Genomic DNA, 23,055 nt, shown 5'->3' on the forward strand with positions numbered 1-23,055 from the left:
TTTCCCCCTCAATAAACCAATCAAGACTAGATGGAAACGCATTTCACTAAGTGAGGACGTCGATCATTCGGTTTCTCTCTGCTCTATTCTTCAGATGATCTTTCCTGACCTCCGAGCCTGCTTTTCAAGGCGGGACCCCATTGACATTAGCGAAGTGATGTACCTTCTCTGTCCCGGACCTCGCCAGGTAGATGGCGCTTCTCTGGCAGCCGCGATCCTCACAGCCCGGGAGCAAGTGGTCCATGTGCCCGTCTCCATCTGCGAAAGAAGCGCCCAGTCCACCAGCAGCCCCTACACGTGTGCTCCCGGAGCAGGGCACGCTCCTGCCCGCCCCCCGGGCACACCGGGCAAGCTGGCGGAACTGGCTCCCTGTTTTAACTGCTCACCTTTCTGGGCTAAATATTTACCCAAAGTGGGAAAAAAGGCCCCATTTCAGGGTCTAATGTTAAAATCGCCCATTTAAAAAAATGGGGCTTTATGCCGAAACCGGGTTTGGCTTAGTGGATGGAGCGTCGGCCTGCGGACTGAAGGGTCCCGGGTTCGATTCCGGTCAAGGGCATGTGCTGGGTTGCGGGCACATCCCCAGTGGGGGATGTGCAGGAGGCGGCTGATCGATGTTCTCTCTCATCGATGTTTCTGACTCTCTAATAAAGTACCTCCATACCTTAAAAATACGAGGTACAGTGTATTTATATAAAAAGCCCTTCAAGTCCATTTCATAGTTTAATCAACAAGAATTCTATAAATAAATATATCTGATTGATGGGCTGGGCAAGTCATCTTTATCTTAAACTCAGATTTTAAGAACATAAAACACATGTACCTATGCACACATATTGATACTTGTCCCTGTGTGACCAGCACCACTGCTCCTTAAATCAGCATCCTTTCAGCCTGCAGTGCTGCTCTTCCCCACCAGTGCAACAACAGGGATTTTATTTTAGTGGGGACTGGTTTGGTTAGATATTGCTTTGTATCTATCTTTGTATCTATCCTTTGTATTTATCTTGGGGATTTGCTCTTAGAGGCAAAAATAATTCCAGTAAAAATGTCATTGAATAACACTTAATAAAAGATTTAAAAAGCTGAACCAAAAAGAGACAAGAAATTGATCTTTAACTTATATAAAAGCAAATAAAACATTGTGTTGGTATTCAATAATTAATACTTTAAAACTTCCATTTCCAACACATTACACAGAGAGCAAACTGGAACTAGATTTCCACAAACATGGAAGTAACTGAAGGCATCTCAGAATCTGGCCACAACTATGTGACGACTGGAGTTGGACTTCTGACAAAGAAAGGAGAAGGCAGTATTTGGGTGCTCTACCGAGATCACACAATATAATGAACAGAACTCTAACTCTGGGATCAGGAAATTCCGTTTCTGAATACAACCCCCCCACCCCCTTTAATTGTGTGGCCTTGGACAAGTCTCTTAACTAGTCTGAGCCTTAATATCCTTCTCTGTAAAATCTAAGCTATGGTTCCTTCCTTACAGCGTTTATGAGAAACAAATGAGATACTGCATGGAAAGCAGGTATCATGAGGTCCTGTACATCAGTGGTGGCTCTATCCCATCATACTTGACATTTATGATGTTGGCATATTTTCAACCTTAGGAGGGAAGCCAAGGAACAAAATGTGTTTGGCAGATTTTCCCATGTTTGGGACTTAGTGCCCCGTCGGGTATCTGCAATTCTAGATAGCATGCAATTCAGAAATCCATTGTATTTTACCAACATCATAATTTATCTTATCCAAATGCAATTATAAAGATAAGTCAGGCAACAGAAAAATTGATACAAAATGTAAATGGTTCAATAAGTGGCTTTTTAACCTATGAGCTGGGCTAAACAAAACACTGTAGAGCTCAGTATAAAGTACTTTTGTTGATTATCTTTTTCAAAAAAATCATTTCTCAGAGAAAAAAAATCCTTTTGAGTTTCTCTATTATCACTGCCTCATTTAGTAAAGAGCTCTTCCATTTCAAGACAATCAAATAACTATACCAACCCCCACTGGTAATAATCCTATTTACTCTCCTTTTCTTCCAATAGAGAAAACAATGTATCCCAAGCATGACAACTATGTAATCAATGAACTGCCAAAGAGTCTTTATTATAGACAACTGACCCAGAAAACAGGCTCCAGAAAAGTTTGCCAAATTAGTGCCTCTAACTTTAATACATAGTTAAGCACTATATCAGCTGAGTAGTTATAACTTATATTAAATCTATATCATACAAATGTAATAAAAAATTAGATGACTTCTTCAGGAAAAAAATAGCTCTTTAATAAAATAATGTACTGCTATCACATTGTTTCAATCCAAATATGGCATGATAGTGCCATTCTAAAAATAAATCTAAGTCCCATGTGATATGCAGCCTTTTAGCTATGTTCATTTCCTTTTAGGGCTCAAGTTTCCCACAGGAAATTATTCAATGTTTGGCAAAACTGTCCCAAATCATCTATAGATACTGATTTGGGACAGTGCTAACTGCACTATCAACCTTTTTCCTGCTTTGCTATTGTTGAATCGCCTACACAATAATCCACAAAGGAGAGGCCAAGGAGCAGGAAATACTCAAAAGCTATTGCCTGATAAAAGTGATACAGAAAGTGTCATTTTGAGTTAAAAAGTGGCAGGGGAGGTGACTTATGAGTCAGCTAAATTAGAAGCCACAAAATTATTACATACAAAGTCATATCCTAAACAAATGTTTCTTATAACTGTGATGACTTTCAAATACTTATTTAAATTGTATTTTTATATTATTGAGCAAAACTGTATATCAAATGCCCTCTCAGTACAGCTTAATACAGATTGATTTGCTCAAAAATTTTGTAAAGCATTAATGTGCTAAAAATAAAATCCTCTCAAAATCACTCACTCATAATATACCACACACACAATCAAGACCCACATTCCTTAAGCAATATTTTTATATAACCAAATCAAATTATGATTTTTAAGAAAATGTTTTAGAATGCTAAAGATACTCAGTTTTATTTTTAAATTTTTTTTCTGAAAATAAGTCAGATAAAAGTGTACTTGCTAAGTAAAAAAATATATAGCAGCTATAAATGGCTAGAGATATTAAAATATGACTTTAAAACTATAGAGGCCCGGCCGGTGTGGCTCAGTGGTTGAGCATTGACGTATGAACCAGAAGGTCACGGTTCAATTCCTGGTCAGGGCACATGCTTGAGTTGTGGGATTGACCCCCAGTGCCGGGTGTGCAGGAGGCAGTCAATCAATGATTCTCTCTCATCATTGATGTTTCTATCTCTCTTTCCCTCTCCCTTCCTCTCTGAAATCAATACAAAAATATTAAAAAAAAAAACCCACACAACTTTATAGAGTTCCTTGCTCATGTAACAGTTAACAAAACATTAAAATGAGAACCTGTGTTTGAATATTGGTCACAAACATCTTTAGCAGTGTATTATTGAACTGAATTTAATATTCTATAAGAGGTCTGGGTTCATATATGTATTCACAGACTACAGGTATATGTTCTGGGTTTCAACCTTTATTTCCATTACATATTTTTATATAGCTTTCAGGCAAAAGTTATGTTTCCTTGAACCCCAATATCATGTTTGAGATTTAATTTTTCTACTAAAGAACTAATCTTAGACAATGATCAAGAAACGAATATTTAAAAGCTATTATTTCATCATTAATGTATCAAGCTATAATTACTTAGATGTTTCTATTAATCTAAAAACTTAAAAAATTATCAGCAACTAAGTATAATACCAACCAAATTCTCTTATAATCCCTTAGTAAAAGTCCTCCTGGTATTCAATTATTTTTACGTTTTTCTACTTAAAATTCTAGACAACGAGCAACTTTAAAAGTTACAAGCAGTTATCTTTTATTTAAGCAAAAACTTCACCCTGTAATCTCACCAGCAGTACAAATACTACAAACACCAATGAAGCCGTTCCAGAACCACCCATTCATATTTACTTCCCCTAGCAACATTTCTGAGGTGGTTGCTAGTGATCAAGAGAATTTTCTAACTAAGATTTTGCAAAACTTAATTTATTTGACTCAAAGTACCAATGAAAGATTACTTTTATTTATTTTATTTAATACACACCCAAATCTAAACAATTTTCTTTTTTTCCAATCCTGCTGGAAACTCCCATTTTCTAAGCACTTGACAATGTTGAAGAGTCCTTTGGACCTATTTTGGTGCCATGACTGAGTCTAAGGGAGGTATAAGAGCTGGGTTCTAGTCCCAGTTCTGTGACTAATGAACTCTGTCACTATTCTGGGTTTCTCTTTCCCCATCTGTGAAAGGGGAGCCTAGATTATGACCTTTAAGGGATCTTCCAGGTCTGTTACTTTGGGATTCTATATTTATGTCATTCATGTACTCAAAACCCTTTAATCCATCTCCAATTCCTAATTAGAATCAAATCCCTTAGCATTTATTCCAGACCAGGTAGGCCCAATTTAGCTTTTGACCATACTCTCCATTATAACCTCAACTTGAAACCTCTGGTTCATCCAGACTGCCCTATTCACTAAGAAGAGAGCAGCATAGTTAACATGGACGGAATGTTCACTGAGGGCCAAGCACTGTGCTAATAAGAGTTTTACTATTAATGTAACACGCATCTAATCTTGAATCGACTCCTGTTATGATGGTGCCATCTGCACTTAAAGATGAATATCCTTCTGAAGTTCAGGAATTTTGAGATTACCTAATAAATAGCCAGAAGTAGGATCAAATTTTGCTTTAACTTTATTTCCAGTGCTATGTAGGGTATAATACACATAATCAGTATGATGATGTTAACAATACATGGTGTTACCATAATCTAAGTAGAAATGGTTTCAATCCTTACATCTATCATGTCATGAAGGAGAAAAACTTTTAAAAATGAAAAAGTCTTTTGAGTCAGATTCTACTCCCCAAGAGTCGATGAAGACAGAGACCCACAAATGCTTTTGTTGTTGTTGTTTAGCTATAAATAAATGGCTTTGGCAGTGGGGATTTCCCAAGTCTTTCCGGAATAAATTTCAGAAATAAATCATGCTGTTCAATGCTGTAACTTTTGCTTTCTCCCCCAAATATTGTCTTACTAATTCAATTCAACAAGTGTTTGTTGAAAGCTAATAAACAGAATTTAAAGTTTTACTTTGAAAAGACTTTATTTCTGTATTTTGTTCAAACCAATACAATCTTTTGGTAACAAACTAATAAATAAGTCTTTTAAGTGACTACAGTCATGTTAACTTAACATAAAGATGTGCTTTTTACTTTGCAAAGAGCTTTCTCATGTTATATACTGGTACTTTTTGATAATTATAAGTCACTTTATTAGAATCTTTTGTCTATTGATCCTTTGGGTTTCTTTAGTTCTGTCCAACTGGATAATTTATGCCAATCTCATTCAAGCAGTAGGGGCAGATAAGACTATAGAGTCCTACTCACCCAAAGCTTAGCCATCTCATATACTGCTTTCTAAGGAAATCAATCTAACACATATTGCCTTATCTACAAATACTACACAGTACTTTGTATACCTGTCTTCTATTGGTAAAAAAAAAACAAGTTTAAAAATCTAAAAAGATCCAAACATATACCTATGAGGCATAGTGACATAGTAAATTAGGAATCAAAAAGGTCTTATAACCTATATTTTTTCTTTCCTTCCGTATTCTATGTATCAAAAAGGTCTAACAGCCCAATTCTTCCCCTACAAACCTGACAGGATTGTAAATTCCTCCCAATTATTACTTCCTAAAGATATAACTCCTAATGCCCCTTCCTTCTGCCTGTTCCCATTTGGATTAGTTGCTTTCTAGGTCTGCAGCACATGTGACTACCTAGGGCTTTCCTTCCCTATAACCGTGGGAATTTCTTCACCTCTCTCCTATGTTGGAGTCCTTGTATCCTGGGTTCTGTATCTTCCTCTTTCTTGATTTCATCTCTCATTCTGGGGAAATATATCCTTCAGTAACTTTCTGAGAAAGTATATAAAACAGGTAAATATTTTCAGACCCTGTATATCTCAAAATGGATTTACTTTACTCTTCACACTTGAATGAAAAGTTTGACTGGACATAAAATTCTAAGTTAAAAATCACTGTGCAAAATTTTGAAGTTATTACTCATTATCTTCTTGCTTTTTTAAGGTGGAAAGTCTAAGGCTATTCAGATCCCTGTAACTAAATTATGATTCCACCCTCCCACCCCTACTCCAGACCAAGAAGCTTTTAGGATTTTTCTTTATTCCTAGTGTTCTTAAATTTTATAATCATTTGCCATCAAAGTCTTTTTATTATATTAAGCTGGTCCTTTTCATTATGAAAACTCATATCCTTCAGTTCTGGAAATTTTTCTTCTAATATTTCTTTGAGAATTTCCTTCTTTATTCTGTTTCTAAAATCATGCTAGGTAGATATTGAGCTTCCTTGATTGAACTTCTAATTTGTCTTGCTTTCTGTCTACTTTATTGTCTTTTGTTTCACTATCTGGCCTACTTCAATTTTATCTTCCAACTTGTCTAATTTTTTAGTAGTCTGATTACACTTTAAATCTCAAGAGCTCTTTCTCATTATCTTTGTATTTTGGGGGGTTTTTTGTTTGTTTTTGTGTGTTTTGGTTTTTTTTTTATTGCATCCTACTCTCTTTTAATGGATCCAAAATCTCTGGAAATGTTAAACTTGATAATTTTTGAAGTTTTCGCCGGTGACTTGCATTGTTTTCTTTCCTCTGATTTCTTTTGTTCTGGGCTCTGTGTTTTATGTGAAAAGATTTTCTCAAAAGACCAGTGATCTCTGGCTGACTGCTAATATTAAAAGTAAAGGACTAAAAAACAAACTAGTAACAGTAACCCAGATTTTCTGATTATCAGTTCAAAGTTCAGTTTAAGCATATTATGATACCATTGTCTCCCAAATTTTGAAGACAAGCCAAATTACTTATTTACAGCCATAGAAAAATTGTATAGACTATTCCCAGAGTCTGCAAAATATACTAATATGTATATTTAATATATAATATTTAGTATTTCTTAAACCTAACATGGAAAAATCAATACATAGACTAATTAATGAAGACTTTTAACAACTCTCATCATGCCACAATTCTCCATCCTTAAACTTCCCCAAATCTGCTCATATAACAGTAAGTTTTGGTTTGCCAATAATTTATTTAACAAATCTTTAATGATACAAAAACACATAGTCAGTGAAATTAAAACATTTCCTACAAAACCACTGTGCAGATTTTAAAATCAAACCTAAAAAACTTCAAAAACTCTCAGAAACCACTCTTGTTATCTGAGAGCCTGCAACCTTGTTGCTTTATTTTCAAGTTCAGAGAGGTGGACAATGCATTTATAGCACAAAAATTCAAGTTTTTCCAATCCTTAAAACAGAGAACACTATTCAAGTAAAAAGGAAAAGCCATTGTAAAATTACAGGCTCAAAATGGAATTTATCCCACGATAAAGCCTAAAGAAAACCCTTTCCAAAATGGAATTTAGGGTGATTCAACAGGTCCATGAAAAATTTAAATATCTATTCTGGTGTAAGGTAGTTCTTTTATTAAAGTGGAGCATTTGTCTTTTTGTAATTGCTTTTCTGCTCTAAGGGGTAAAAAATACACCTTCACTGAAATAAATCACTATATAAAAACCACACAACTAATTTACAAATACAACAATTAGTATGATCTTATTTTAAAATGTGTTATGAAATAATTTTGACACAATCACCAAAAGCTCATGCTGCCTCATATATCAGTCATATACCATATAAAGTTAAACGTGCTGTATTGCCAAAGCCCAAGGTAATTGGAGTCTAAAAATATACTTTTTTCTCATTCTGAACTAGTCAGATTGGTATTTAACCCAAACATCATCGAATGTTGCATTAAAAATGGCAGAAAAACAAGATTACTTAAATACAAACTCTCCAAATGTATCCCATAGAAACTGCCCCCTGCCACAGAAGACTGAATCCAAGCATATCCCCCTTTCACCAACATACACACATACACACACGAAAATAAAAATAAAACAGCCACACAGACAATAAATGTGAAAATAGAACTGATACCTGGAAGAAACTATAGAATTCATACAGACAGTCCAATGAAGACAAGATAAACTAAAAAAACATCTGACATTAAGTATCATTGGCAAGGGTAGATTAGGAGCTTTATTTTTCTTTAAATTACTCAATCTACTTAGTTTCTACTTCAGTTTTAGACTAAGACACTGATAAAGTTTCTAATGTGAAAAAAACAATACCTCTATGACATCTAAATTTGGTATTAGAACAAAAATGTAAAAATCTATTAACAAAGACTCTTATTAAAAGAGTTCTTTCCAGTCACTAAAAACCAACTTGATTAGCCATTTCCAGAAAGTTAAGCAGAAATTTTATTTTTTTTCCATTCTCACAAGATGGAACCCTATTGAAGGGAAAGATTAAAAGGACTCTCAGCCCACCAAAAAGTAAAATCTACTCAGAGTCTTTAAAATTCCCATATTTGCTTAACGAAAAATTCTCAAGCTAACTCTGCAAATTTGAACAGATTAAATTCTCCAGCATACATGAAAAAAATTTTTTAGAACTGTGCTACTTAAAGAAGAATGTGCACAACTGCTTTTTTGGAATTCAAAAGAAAAGGTTTTCCACTTGACCTGGCAATTTAAAGACTTTGCTAATTTAACCTGCAATTTCAATATGAATTCTAAATTTTGAAACAACTTAGAATCAAATTTTCCAATATACAATATAAAGAGCAAGCAAGTTTTAGGGAAGTACTCAGAATCTTAAGTTTAAATTTTATATATTATTTAATCACTAAAATAATTTAAATAGAACACATTTAAGTTAAAATTAAATCAATATCTAAAACCTAAAATCATAAAGCTGCCCTTTATTTTAAAAGGGGTAGGAACTTTCCTCATATTATGATGGAAAACCAAAGCATTATCTGCCTATATTATAAATATCTATGTCCTTTTTTAGATTCAAAAATCTACTTTCACTTATGTACCTTGGGTTTCTTCCATCTTCCATCTCACTAAACATCACTATAGCATTCAGATTACAACTTCTAGCCAAAGTCAAAGATCACATAAGTTCCCTGAAGGCTTCCAAAACATTAAAATCAGCAGATAAGTCAAGGAATACTCATTTCTGGAGCTGCTGGGAAACCCTTCTCTCCTTTCAGAAAATAAACCTCTTGCTATAAAGATAATCATCTAAGAACAAAACATCACTACTACATACAAATACATAGCATTCTCAATTAATAATTCTATACAATAATAAAATCCTACAGATTTGGCTAGTACTTTGGCTTAAAAAGAAAAGAAAAAGACTATTAAGAAAGTAACTGTATCCAAAGGATTACAGCAGTAAAAGAGACATAGACAATCAGAATTTCTCCTCTTATGCAAATGTGGCCTCCTTAACACTAACTAAAAGAATGCTTTAAAAAAGAATTAGTTGCTACTTTAGTAGTTGATTCCATTTAACCACAAAGAGAACATCTCAATTAATCCTCTTCTATTTTAAAAATGAACTAGTTAAATGTACATTTTACTGTAAAAGTGAAATCTAACTCAATTCAAATATTCTCAATACACATATACACAAAGGCATGTGCAAAAATACTGTAATCACTTTCAATGCACACATTTCTTTAGATCTCTCTTAAACATGACACAAAAAGTAGCTCAGTTCTTCATAAATTGTCTAGTATTTGACTGCACTTTTGCATCACTTTCATTGCAAAATTCTAAAATTAGTAGTTAGGTGTCCACATTATTCACTGTATTGAGAATTCTCTCAAGAGAATAAGACATAAAACATTTGGATATCTAAATGACAGTGCTGAAACTTGCAGTGTTATACGTAGGCATACATAAACAAAATTTTAAAACCCTGTTAATTCATCACCGTATTCTAATATTTGCTGTTAAAAGAAATCAATTGCATATGAAGCCCAAACAACTGGAATGAACCCAGAAGAGCCACAAGAAAATGATGGTATTTTAAAATGGTGACGCTTTTCACACCCATGTTTAGTCATGCCAGCCGGAGAGGTGTGAGATATGACTTTATTCATTTTAAATCTGAGAATTTCAGTCATTTCCATGGCATTACAAAAATTGGAACCAAGAGCAATTTATCTTCATGGTCCTGATTCTTCTGATTTAAAAGCACTTTTAAAGAAAAATCATTTCTGCAAACTTAGGTTTTTTTGGATGGATTGTTTCCCATTGCTCAGAGTCAAATTATTTTGTCCCAGATTTTCTAGTGAACAAGGGATACAAAGATAGAAAAAGGGACCCCCCTTTGCCCCCTCCCCACACACACATACAATGACCCAATATCTGAACCTCTTTAGACATGGCATCCATTAAGAGGGCCTTTGCTCCTAACTGTGTAAGGGTCCTTAGCTATGACCTGACTTGCACAAGAAGTACACATGGCCCCGGAGAGGCGCTTTAGTCCCCTTTGGAAGACACTGTTGGAGAGACTATAAATGACACAGTTGCAGAAACTGTTACTAATGGCAAGCCAGGTGGTCAAGAAGGATGCGAAGCGGTTGCTGTGGCCAGTGGAGCTCTCCAACAAGAAGTAGACGATGTATGGCAACCAGAGGATGTAAAACACACTAGTAATCCGGAACAGAACCATGGCATAGCGCTTGTCCGGACAGGCCTGCATCTCCCCAGTCTCCCCACTCTGGCTGCTGAAGCGAGCTTGCCTTTCGCTGATTTCCTTTGTGTGCTGTTGGCAGATGCGGAAAATGTTGAAATAAGTGAAGCACACAATGAGGGCTGCTGGGGCATATAACATCATCACGATGAACAGGGTGAAGTAGGGGTCGGTGCGCCAGGACTCTGCACACCACTGAAACACATCTCCATGATATCCAGGTTTGCCCCAGTGGAAAAAGGAAGGCAGAAAGACCAGGATGGAATATAACCAAATCAGGAAAATACACAGGCGTAGTCTCCAGGGTGTAACCAGGGTGTTATAGGTTAAAGGTTTAGTGATGGCAATATATCTATCGATGCTGATACAGGCCAGAGAGGTCATGGAGACACTCTTCAGAACTGATACTATAAAACCAAACACCTGGCAAGTCAAGGACTCCTCTACTGGAAGCGGGTAGTGGAGGAGTGATAAAGAAGGAACCAGGCAGCTCACTCCAACCAACAGGTCAGCATATGCCATAGTCTGGATAAAATAACTTGTAGTGTGGTGGTTCAACAAAGGAGCACAGTGAAATACAAAAATCACAATGATGTTGCCAGAAATAATCAATACAGTTAGAAACACAATAATCAACACTTCCAAAAGGCAAAAATCGACAGTTTCCAAATAGCCAAATGCCAAGAGACAAAAAGGGTGGTTGCTCTGATTACCATCCAAGGTGGAGTTCATCTTGAGCTCAGGAGTAATCTCTCACTTCATGCTGCCGCTTGGCCGCTGCCAACAGTTCAAAGGAGCAGCTGCTGTCATTGCGGTCAGCTCTGTGTGTTTGTAATAATGCCCAAGGAGCCTCAGTCCCCAGGCTCACGATGGTGCTGCTCTGATGCATTGCCTGCAGTACAATCCCCCTTTAAATCCTTGGAATAGGGAGAGCCAGCAGCCGTCGTCTGGCCAGTCCCAGACGCGGCCATAGTATCAGGTTTACCATACACATAGTGCCAGGGGAGTAAAGCAAATTCTGGGTACAATGTCTTCAGGCCAATGAGGGTAGGGAGTAGGGGCAGAAGAGAAGGGAAGAAAATTAGGAGCTTCAGCAGGAGTTGTAATGAGTCTCCTCTGAACAGCTGATAGAAGAAAAGGAGAGAGCATTTTACATTATGCATCCCAATAAAAAAAAAATCAAAGAATCTGGCTAGCTCAGGCTATCATCCCTCCCACTCCATTCCACCCCACCCAGTACTACCCTCAGTAGCACCCCACATAACTAACTGGTCCTTACTGTACAGAGGAGGTGCAGCAACAGCAAGCTTTCATGATAAACAAAACAAAAAATAAAACGAGTCAATTGCAATCAGAACAATCTACCCCCATTTTCCCTTCATTGGAGCCTTTTAGGGGAGAAAAGGAAGTCTGCTTATTGGATTTCTAAAAACATTTTACCATAATTACCATGAATAAAATAACTTATTTTCTTGATTCCCGTGTAATATCTTGCCTCTTTGAAAACATTTCAACAGAATTTATCTGCCTAGCTCAATTTCAGAGTGTTACCTGTAATTCTGCATGCTGCAATCCAAACAAAAGCCACAAAACATCCTTAACAGAAAGCCTTGCAAAGCAGGAATGTGCCTCAGCCTGGTTTACTGCAGAACTGAGACGCGGAGGGAGGGGATAAAGGAGTAGGAGGGGAACTGGGGAGAGAGGGGGCTTGGGAAAGGGAAGCAGTGGGGGAGGGGAAAGAAAATGCCTGTGCAGGCACACACTCTGGCATCTTCAGCAGCTCATTCGGATTCATCACCAGAGAGGCACTCCCCGATTTCCAGACTGCACAGTGGGGGAATAACTGAACACGCCTGCAGTGCAGTGTTTCAAAGCTGTTTCCTCGTCTATCTGGAATCCCCCCTTTTGGTAGAGGAACATAACTCAAACTGCTAGTAAGGAGAAGGGGTAGTAACCCGAACAGAGAGCCAGCCAGGGGATTTAAATTGAAACACACTGCCAGAGGGGTAACGCTGAGAGAAAATTCCTATTTCCTTGTAGCATTTTCCCAAGGAACAAAGAGCAATGTTAAAGAATGAAAGTGTGTTAAGAGTGCAAGGCAACTGAGGAATCAATTCAGCAACACAAGAAGTTCTAGCTAAAAGGCTAAATATTCAGCATTAATTTTCTCTCATGATTCACTGGATATTGACCAATATTAAGAAAGATGACTAAAATAACAAGCAAACTTAAAAATCAAGAGAATTTTACCCTCGTGTACACACAAAAGAGGAATTTTATTATTCCTGTATTTTACACTACCTTAGTTTCAAGATTCCTCATCTTGCTTCTAGTTTGCTGAGACACAGTACACAAACATATAACAAAAGATGGAAAAGTAAAGGTACCGTTTCTACCAGGCTTGACAATTAGAGGAAGTTTCATGGTATAAATTAGTCTTTGTATCTCAGAATACACAATCTTGTTTGTGCCTACTTAAAACAATGCAAAGTGAGATTTTATTGTGGCTCTTCTGGTAATGTTATGAATGATGACAAATTTCAGCTAATTAGAAAATGTGTATTTTTAGTATCTTTTCCTCCAAGTGTCTCTGGATTTTCAATTCATCCTTCTCAATAAAGTTCCACAGACCCAGCAGAGTAGAAGAAAATAAACAAAAGTTGGTACTTGAAAGCATTCCAGAAGGTATGCATACCTGAGTGGAGATATATGTTATGTGATCCAATTTGCATTTTTTATTTGTTTCACACACATGCTTTCTCATTGCAGGCAAATGGGTAGCCATAACCAGAACTCAATTAATTACATTTCAAGATCTGAAGCACTACACTTATACAAAGGCAAGAAACTAAAAAACTTATTGAGAAGAAGCCTGATAGCCATTTTGGACACGTCTTACTGGAAAACATGGCAAAGTGTGGCATAGTAAAAGGACCAGTGGACTGAACACTCACCTAGTTCAAATCCTAGCTCTAATATTACTTAGCCTCTCTCAGACTCAGTTTTATCATCTGTAAAATGAGGATCATACTACCTATTTCATGGGATTGTTGTAAAATAAAGGAGACTTCCCAATATTTATCACATAGGGAGTATACAACTTTACTTTTTTCTCATGCAATTAAAATAACCTGTGCTTTCCTACCAATCATGTTGCATTGCTTGAGGCTAGGCTCCTGAATCTAAAGTGCCCTCTCTTACTGTGACTGCTCAGTCTAAGGCACACACAGTTACTATGATACTTTCTGAGGCCAGTGAAGGTACCTGAGAATGTGATATGGCATCAATTATTCCCTCTACACAAATGATTTCTCTGCCTGTGTCACCAGCCATAAATTCATCCCCAAGCTCCCTTTTCCATCTACAATTTGCCGGCTGTCACACAACTACAAGACCTAGATGTCCTCTTGAGATTTCAACCAGAGCACCCAAAATTAGTTTCCCCACCAAATAAGCCTGTCTTGTTTTTCCCAATGTTTTAGGCACTCAAGAATGAAACTTAGAAATCATTTTGACCACTCTCTCTCAATACACTGTTCTTAGGCACCATTTCCTGGAAATCTATTTCTACAACAGCTCTCAAATTCACTTCCTCTTCAGTTTTTACTACTTTACTTTAGGCCATCATTAAATATCATCTATACTTCTAATCTTACTCATTTTTCGAGTATATTTATTTCTGCCTGATTGAATATCCAGTACCATATACTTTATTACGGTACTCCACTGTTCAAGAAGAGTCAATGGCTCCCAATTGCCTTTCCAATCTGATACCACTATTCTACATCTCCCCAAACAACTTGAGCTCCAGCCAAACCATTCGCCATAGACTGTATTTTTGAACTCCCATTTTTGAGTGCTTAAGAAATATTAAATGAAAATAAGGAAGCTTTAGTTCAATAAATAGAAAAGGCATTTACCAAAGTCAGGAGTCCAGTCTTTTCCAACTCCTTGTGAATTTGGCCATGTAACTTACTGTCTCTACATCCCAGGTTACTCATGTTTAAAACTAGATGGTTATGCTGATAAAAATATATTACATTGGCTGATGACTTGAAAGAATTAAAAATGTAATAAAAGTGCAATAAAACTACAAGCTGTTATACTACCACCATTAGTACAATAATAGGTCTTCTAATTTTTTTTTATTTTAGTAAAACCAGTCTTTGGAACTGTAATCAAAATATTCATATAAAAACAAACAAAAAAACAACCCCCGATAGCCACACTTTATCAAATCAGTCGAGTTAAATGTTTTATTTTGAGAAAAAAACAAAATATTTATGAAAGGGGGCAGTAAATCTATGTCCTCACAAAGACCTATATATACATTTATTTCCTTTTAAAAAATAATGCAGTCTCATGATGTATTTGATTTTTATGAAAGAGAATAAATATTTCTGCATATACATGACTGGAAGGAAATTCATTAACTTTCAACTCTACTTTTCATTGATAGTTGGATTACAAGTGATTTTTTATTTTCTCCTTTATGGTTTTCTTTATTTTATAAATTTCCCAATTTCTATGTATTATTTAATGGGTTTGTCTTGTGTTTTGTTTTTAAAAAAACAGCCAAAATAATATATAACATGTCGCTTTGGGAAAGGTAACAAAAAAACCTGGCTGCAAGATTTTTTTTGGCCTTCACTCTATAAATCAAGTCACTCTTTTCTCCTCCTTTAAATTTAGTCTTTGAAGGAGCTAAGTCAAAAAACCTCTCCAAGGTAATTTTATATGTGAAATTTCAAAATATACAGCATGCATCTGGCAAAGAACCCAAGTCCAGAATAAATAACTTCCCAAAATTAGTAATATATATATATTTATATATATATATATATATATATTATATATATATAAATATAAATATAAATTACATATGAAAATAGTATGTACAAATCCTGCTGTCTTGGTCTGTTTGAGCTGCTACAACAAAATACCACAGACTGGATGACTTATAAACAGCAGGAATTTATTCCTCACAGTTCTGGAAGCTGGAAGTCCAAGATCGAGGCATCAGCACAGTTGGGTTCCTGTGAAGGCCCTCTTCTGGCTTGCAGGCTGCCAACTTCTTGCTGTGTCCTCACATGGTGGAATGTGGCAAGGGATCTTTCTAGAGCCTCTTTTATAAAGGCATTAATCCCTGTCATGGGGGATCTGCCCTCATGACCTAATCATATCCCAAAGGCCCCACCTCCTAATACCATTACCTTGGAGGTTAGGTTTCAACATATGAATTTTGAAAAACACAAATATTCAAAACATAGCATCTCCTATATTCAAAAATGTTCATAAGCAACTTTCTTCATAATAAGCCAAAAAATGGGGGGGAACCCCACAAACATCTATAATAGCAGAATAGACTTTTTAAAAGTGTGGTTTACTGATACAATGGAATACTCTCAGGGATTTTTAATAAATGAAAGCAAACAAAAAAACAGCTAATGAGACACTCAAAAAAATGACTGCATTTAAAGCAATACCAACTTGCATCAAATAACACTGTAGTGTAAAAAAAACAAAAACGTTTTTGCCAATATTATGATAATTAAATAATTTGTATTTTCTGATCACCTACCAGCAATTTAAACTAACATACACATCATTAGAGACCTTTTTAGGTTCTAGCCATGTGCATGATAATCAAAGTTTAATGTGAAATACAAAGCACATGACATCAGCATATGTAAAACAATCAAATGTATCAGGTTTGTTAATAGCTGATATTTTACACGTCATGTAATTATCAAATTCCTATTAAAAAAACAGACTTCCACATTTTCATGGAACCAGAAAAATAGAATACTTCATGTTTTTCAAATTATCTAGATGAATGGCCCCACCATTAAGAAATAATTTTTGGCCAAACATTTCAAAGGACTTCAAAAGAGGAACTAGAAAGACAGTTAGAACTGAGAATTATACATCCAAAATATGATTTTCCAATAAAGGAAAAAATCAACTTGCCAATTAACATGACTCTACATGTGACATACCCTCACTTCCATTCATACTATGAGCACAATGGTCTTCCATCTTTCCAGGCTTGGGGAGCTCTTTTCTGAAACCCATCTTAAATGTGATGTTCCTGATAATCTCCTGTTCTCCCAGGCTGAATTTATCACTTTTGATGGCTCCAACAGTGCTTTTTCAGACTATCATATGACATATGTCTATCACATGACAGTTATTTCTGTGTTTGATCTCCTCGCTCCAGCATTAGGGTTGTAATACAGGCACTCAATAGATGCTGGTTAAACAGTTATATCAACACTAGAGGCCTGGTGCATGGATTCATGCACATTGAAAGGAAATTAATTAGAAGGTGGCTGGTGGGGGCGGGACTGGGCCAGATGGGCTGGACAGGCCCTGGAGCCCGAAGGGCATCTGCAGAGTGAGTGGGATCCCTCCGACAGGTGGGGTCCCTCAGCCTGGCCTGCAGGGATCAGGCCGAAACGGGCAGTCCGACATCCCTCGAGGAGTCCCTGAGTGCGAGAGGGCGCTCTGCAAAGTTGCTGTCACTCAGCAGCTCCTGCGTAAGCGTGTGCCCCCTGATGGTCAGTGCACATCATACCTACTGGTTGGCCAGTCGCTTAGCCTTTTATATATATAGGTAGATAATGGAGGGGATTAGACTATTAGTTCTTGAAAGAAAACACATCTGACAAGAAATAAGATGATGAGAAGGAACACTAATATTTTGAGCAAATCAGTCTCATTTTCTGGTGTGGAAAGATCCAATTTCATGTTCAAATGCTGTACTTCCCTTAAAGTTTTTAAATAAAAATCTTATAGAGGTATTACTCATCTCTTAGAAGGTGTTCATACATTTTTAAAAGAAGTCCCACCTTTTGTCACATTGAAAAATTATCATAAATTATTCGAATTCTGAGAAATTCATTCATAACCCAGGTTTGGGATTTACATAGCACTGGAGAAATTGCTTCCTAAATATAAACATTTCAAGAATTTGAGGAAATAAAAATTAAAACCAATAACATGGTTACAAAGGCACAAAGCATTACCTAACCTTGCAGAAAATTCTTTTTCAAATTCTTGTATTCTTTTGCAAGAAACAGTTTTTGTTACTTTGCTTACAAAACCTTGAAGAATGCATGAATTTGAGAAGGGGATACTAAAAAAATGAGAATTCTTCAACTTAGAAAAATAAGCTAAAAGGAAATATGGTTTAAGGTAACAGAATTATATTCTTCCAATTGCAGAAACTAGAAGTAGACCTTACCTTACAAAGAGTACAATTCTGTGACATGTGAAAAGGATTAAAATAAACAAAAGAAAGTTTTTGCACAATGCATAGCACAACTGATCTAACTAAAAATGGAATGGAATGCAATTATGGTAAAAAAAAGATTTAGGTACACAATGGGTAGAGGACATCCTTTGCCCCTGAGGTGAAATTGGTCAAAGAAGAAAAACTATCCTTCTCCTTTGTGCCAACACTAGAAATAACTTTGGGCTAGAAGTATAAAAGTTCTATTCTATAAGGTAAAGGAATTATAAAGAAAATTATTGGAAATCAAATAGTCACAATGATCTTTTTGTAACAAATTTCCCAAAATATTAATGCTGAAGCTGAATCATCATCCCCTTACCTTTGTGATGAGAATTCGGTATTTTTCTACCAGGTGGTCATTGTTGTGACAACCTGCTAGCAGCTGCCAGACTTCTCCTCGAAGAGCTTCAGGAACACCGCTTCTTACTAAGGACGACAACTGCTTTGGTCTCACACTCAAGTTGAGATGCCTAAAAATAAAGCCATAACCCAGAAGTACATGAGAGTAAGATCCTCTAAAAATAGTTATTTTTATGAAAACTAAACTAAATGATTTATAAAGACTTAATAGTGATCACATACTAATAAAGAAAAAATAATACATAAAGCTGTTGAATTAAATGTGGCCAAGATAACTATAAAGGTTGGAGGAAAGAATACTGCAGTCAGGCTACTTCTTAAGTATCTTTAAATCATTGCTCAACTTAAAAAATAAAAAGAAAAGCAAAACTAGAAACTATAGCTTTATAGTTGTAGCTTATGTAAGATAAACAAAGCAAAATTCTCATCAGTAACAGCCAAAGATAAGTGCTTGACCCTGTATCAAAATTGACAAACTGTGTACTTATATGCTCTAAGTTAAAATAAATATTTAAAATAAACATAAAAATAAATACTTTCAGCAGCTTTCATGAAACCTTGCTTCGAGTGACTTTTTTGAATGACTATGTTGATTAAGACAGTGTCTACTCTATAATAACATGAAAGCAGGTTGTTAAAGTCTTTAAGCTTCATCTTTCTCATCTATAAAATGGGGAAAAACTTATCTTGAAATGTCGCTATCAATATACTGTTTCAATATACTAGGTTTTTTTGCACACAATTTTATTTGATCCTTATAACAAGCACCTGAAGTAGGTGGGAGTATCTTCAGTTTTACAAATGAAGAAAGAAATTCAGGGAAGTCAATTAAATGACTGACGTAGTCCTCAAACTCTAAGACCAATAAGTGTTCTATGTGCTATATCACACCTGCTTTGTGATTTAAAAGCCACCATTACTGGGTCAATAACGCAGGCTTCTGGCGTGGAGAAGCTCCCATGATTATCAGAAGTTACTGATATAAAATGACCACTGTCTATATATATTAAAGCCTAAGCAACCATTACGACCAGAAAGACCGGCAGCTGGACACCCTGCCGAGGGGTCCCAGATTGCAAGAGGGCGCAGTTGCTATGATGCGCACTGACTACCAGGGGACAGACACTCAAAACAGGAGCTGCCCCCTGGTGGTCAGTGTACTCCCACAGGGGGAGGGCCACTCAGCCAGAAGCCGGGCTCACAGCTGGCGAGCGCAGCTGCGGCTGTGGGAGCCTCTCCGGACTCTGCAGCAGCATTACCAAGTGGCAGTGGCAGGCACAGCAGGCCGGGATGAGCGTAAGCAGTGCAGCACCCGGCTCCAGCTCGGGCTCCTCCCTGGCCGCCTGCCGCTTGGCACACTGCTATATCCCCGAGGGGTCCCAGATTGCGAGAGGGAGCAGGCCAGGCTGCACAGACCCATCCCCCACCCCCGTGCACAAATCTGTGCACCGGACCCCTAGTCAAAATATAAAAAGGTCTGAGACTTTTATCAAAATGTTCCCAGAATTCTAGCAGAATAATGCACAGTACACTTAAAAATTGTTAATTCTGTGATGCTAGTGCCCTAATGCAAGAGCCACAGACAATTTAATACAGTGTTGTCTTTGTTTAGAAATATAAATATAAATACGTGTATACACACTCACACACACACATATATATATATAGAAGAGCTGGTAGCAAAAAGAACAAAAGTGATTCTGCTGATTAATTCTAGAATTGGCACACTGTCTTGGGCCAAATCCAGCCTTCCACCTATTTCTGTATATCAACTTCTTTGAAACAGCCATTTTTATTTGTTTATGTATTATCTATGACTGCCTTCCCACTACAATAGCAGAGTTGAGTAGCTGTAATAGAAACTATTTGGCTGCAAAGTCTAAAGTATTTACAGTATTGGCCTTTTACAGAAAAAAATAAACCTAACCCTAAGTTTATTTGCTAACCCTACCTTAATTATATTGGTAAAAATTTCAGAATACTTTTATGTCATTGATACCATTAACTTTAGTGTTTCCATCCCCTAAGAGTCACATTAAAAATAAACTTGAGAATTAGAGAGCTCAAAGATATTATTGCTAACAGGGCCACTAAAATCTAATGTAGAGTTAAATAAACTAGCTTTTGGATTAAACTTTAGACTGTTAAAAATTTGGGGCCTGCAATTTACAAACTAGATTTAATATCTGAGCCAGTTTCCTCATCTATAAAAAGGAGTAATAGTTCATAAGGCTGTGATTGTGGAGACAGAGCACATAACATTGCGCAGTGCCTAGCATATGGTACATTCATTAGTTTTTTGTTTTTGTTTTTAAATATCTTTTTTATTGATTTCAGAGAGGAATGGAGAGAGGGAGAGAGAGAGAGAAACATCAATGATGAGAGGGAATCATTGATCGGCTGCCTCCTGCACAGCCCACACTGAGGATCGAGCCCGCAACTCGGGCATGTGCCCTGACTGGGAATCGAACCATGACCTCCTGGTTCATAAGTCGACACTCAACCACTGAGCCACACTGACTGGACTCATTAGTTCTTACTACAATCACTACTACCACAACATCCATTGTTTTTAATCCACAATAATTCTGAGTGCTAGTTTTACAGACGTGTATGATATAAATGAAGAAAGACTCAGAAGAGTTAAGTGACTTGCCCAAGACAATACAGCTTAGAGGCAGGACAGGTAGTCTGTGAAGCCTGTCTCCCAAGCTCTAAAATTCCATAATATTGTGACGCTCCCTATCTATAGAACACATATAATAATGATTAAAAATACAATTAAATGAATTGAGGAGAAACTATATTATTACTTCTGAAGACATGACTGAAAACCAGCAAAAACAGTTTTAAAACCCTGAAGACAGTTTAGACAGATGTAAACTCAGTTAATATATTTGAGGGAGCTGAAGAAGGACCTAATTAAATGAATTAACAAAATGAATAAACAAAGCTTGATAAGACAAATTCCAAGCAACTGTATAAAATGCTGGTGAGTTCATCTAACAAAGCTAGAGTCTTTGCTATATCTAAATGACTTTAAATGCACTATTATATAACTATTCAAGACTCAATTACATATCTATTTCTAGCAGAAACCTTTTTATTCAGATGAAATTCCTGCCAGCAGCAGTCCAAACACACCAAAGTCACTGAACTGAAAATATAATTGTGACGAGAACATCAGCAGGTTTGTCTCCTGATCGCTAAAGGAATAGCAAAAATAAATTAGAACTATTCCCCTGGGGGCTTTTGCAGAGTTCACTTATTAAAACTACTTATGGAAAGACAAACCAGGCTTTGGTTCATATTTTCCTCCTGCACACATTTGACATTTCCCAATAAGAAGAGTATTTTCCCAAAAGTATAAGGCATTGTGAGCATGCTAGGAGCAGATGATGCCCATCTGTAGTCCTGTCCCTTAAGGGCATGGTTTTTAAAAATGGGAAGACAGTTTTACTAAGAATAGAGTGAAAGGCTTCAACAGTTAAAATGTCTGAGAAAAATCAAACCCCAAAGTAATAGGCCCATGGGGTGCTTATATGACAATCCTAATAATCAGAAAGTCTGAAACAGAGAAGTGAAACGATCACTTTCGAGCTCAGATTTTTTCAGCATATCCTGGCATCCTACACAGAGGAAAAAAGAAATGACATAAACGTCTCACCAAACTGACTTACCCGAGTGTCTCTGGTTTCATTAATAAATACCTGAAGGCAGTGTATTCTTTTTAGACAGTCTATAGCAGCGATTTTCAACCTTCTTCATTTCATGGCACACATACACTAATTACTAACATTCTGCAACACACCAAAAAATATATTTTTGCCAATCTGACAAAAATAGGTATAATTTTGACTCATTCAGACTAGATGCTATTGTTTTGTTGGCTGTTGTCAATTTTATTTGACAATCTAAGTGAAGAGAGGTCAGTGCCCAATTAAATAGATAGGTTTTGCATGTTTTAAAAATTCTTGCATAACACCGGTTGAAAATCGCTGGTCTACAGAATCGTGTTTCTTGACATTATTGTCAAGCTATCTCTTGAGCTGATGAGAAGTTCCTAAATTTTACAAGTGTTAATAGGAAAAGTAATTGGTAGAGCAGTTAATATATACCATGTTCAAAAGAGAAAAAATATATATATATCATGTTCATAACATTCTGCTCTGTCACCTTAGGGACGTAGCACAAATAAAAAGAAAATCCCACCTGGGGTCTGATCTGTAGCTCTGTATGTTGTGTGAGCATCCTCTACACTTCACTGATTATTTTGTATTGACTAACTATTGTGTATTTTCTTAACCAGTCAGTGGTTCCTAGCCTCTTCAATATAAAGGATCTCTGTCCTTAATCATTCTCACTATGGACTCCATGTTTGAATAAATGTTTTCTACAGCAATGAAAATTTATTAGGTTTCTAATATTCCAAACGCGGATTTCAGATCTTCACTACTACCTTCAAAAATTCTAAAAACAGCCCTAACCGGTTTGGCTCAGTGGACAGAGAGTCAGCCTGCGGACTCAAGGGTCCCGGGTTCGATTCCGGTCAAGGGCATGTACCTTGGTTGCGGGCACATCCCCAGTAGGGAGTGTGCAGAAGGCAGCTGATCGATGTTTCTCTCTCACCGATGTTTCTAACTCTCTCTCTCTCTCCCTTCCTCTCTGTAAAAAATCAATAA

The 23,055-nt window shown here is 36.5% G+C and overlaps 2 protein-coding genes across 12 annotated transcripts in view; both read right to left on the reverse strand.

The window, feature by feature from the left end:
• The window catches only part of RABGAP1 (RAB GTPase activating protein 1), a 130,689-nt gene that overhangs the window by 41,092 nt on the left and 66,542 nt on the right, over nucleotides 1-23,055 (reverse strand). For all 11 annotated transcript variants that reach the window (XM_023760148.1, XM_023760147.1, XM_023760146.1 and 8 more), the window contains one exon: nucleotides 18,333-18,483. In XM_023760148.1, coding sequence (XP_023615916.1) covers nucleotides 18,333-18,483 — 151 coding nt within the window. The remainder of the gene's footprint in view (nucleotides 1-18,332; nucleotides 18,484-23,055) is intronic.
• GPR21 (G protein-coupled receptor 21) lies at nucleotides 10,099-12,518 on the reverse strand. The gene is made up of 2 exons (XM_006096283.3): nucleotides 12,268-12,518; nucleotides 10,099-11,840 (listed from the first exon to the last, which is right to left on the reverse strand). The coding sequence occupies exon 2, from the start codon at nucleotides 11,446-11,448 to the stop codon at nucleotides 10,399-10,401; it is 1,050 nt and encodes a 349-aa protein (XP_006096345.1). The 5' UTR covers nucleotides 11,449-11,840; nucleotides 12,268-12,518; the 3' UTR covers nucleotides 10,099-10,398.

Source organism: Myotis lucifugus, unplaced genomic scaffold (genome assembly GCF_000147115.1).
Source record: "Myotis lucifugus unplaced genomic scaffold, Myoluc2.0 scaffold_173, whole genome shotgun sequence".
NCBI classification, from domain to species: domain Eukaryota; kingdom Metazoa; phylum Chordata; class Mammalia; order Chiroptera; family Vespertilionidae; genus Myotis; species Myotis lucifugus.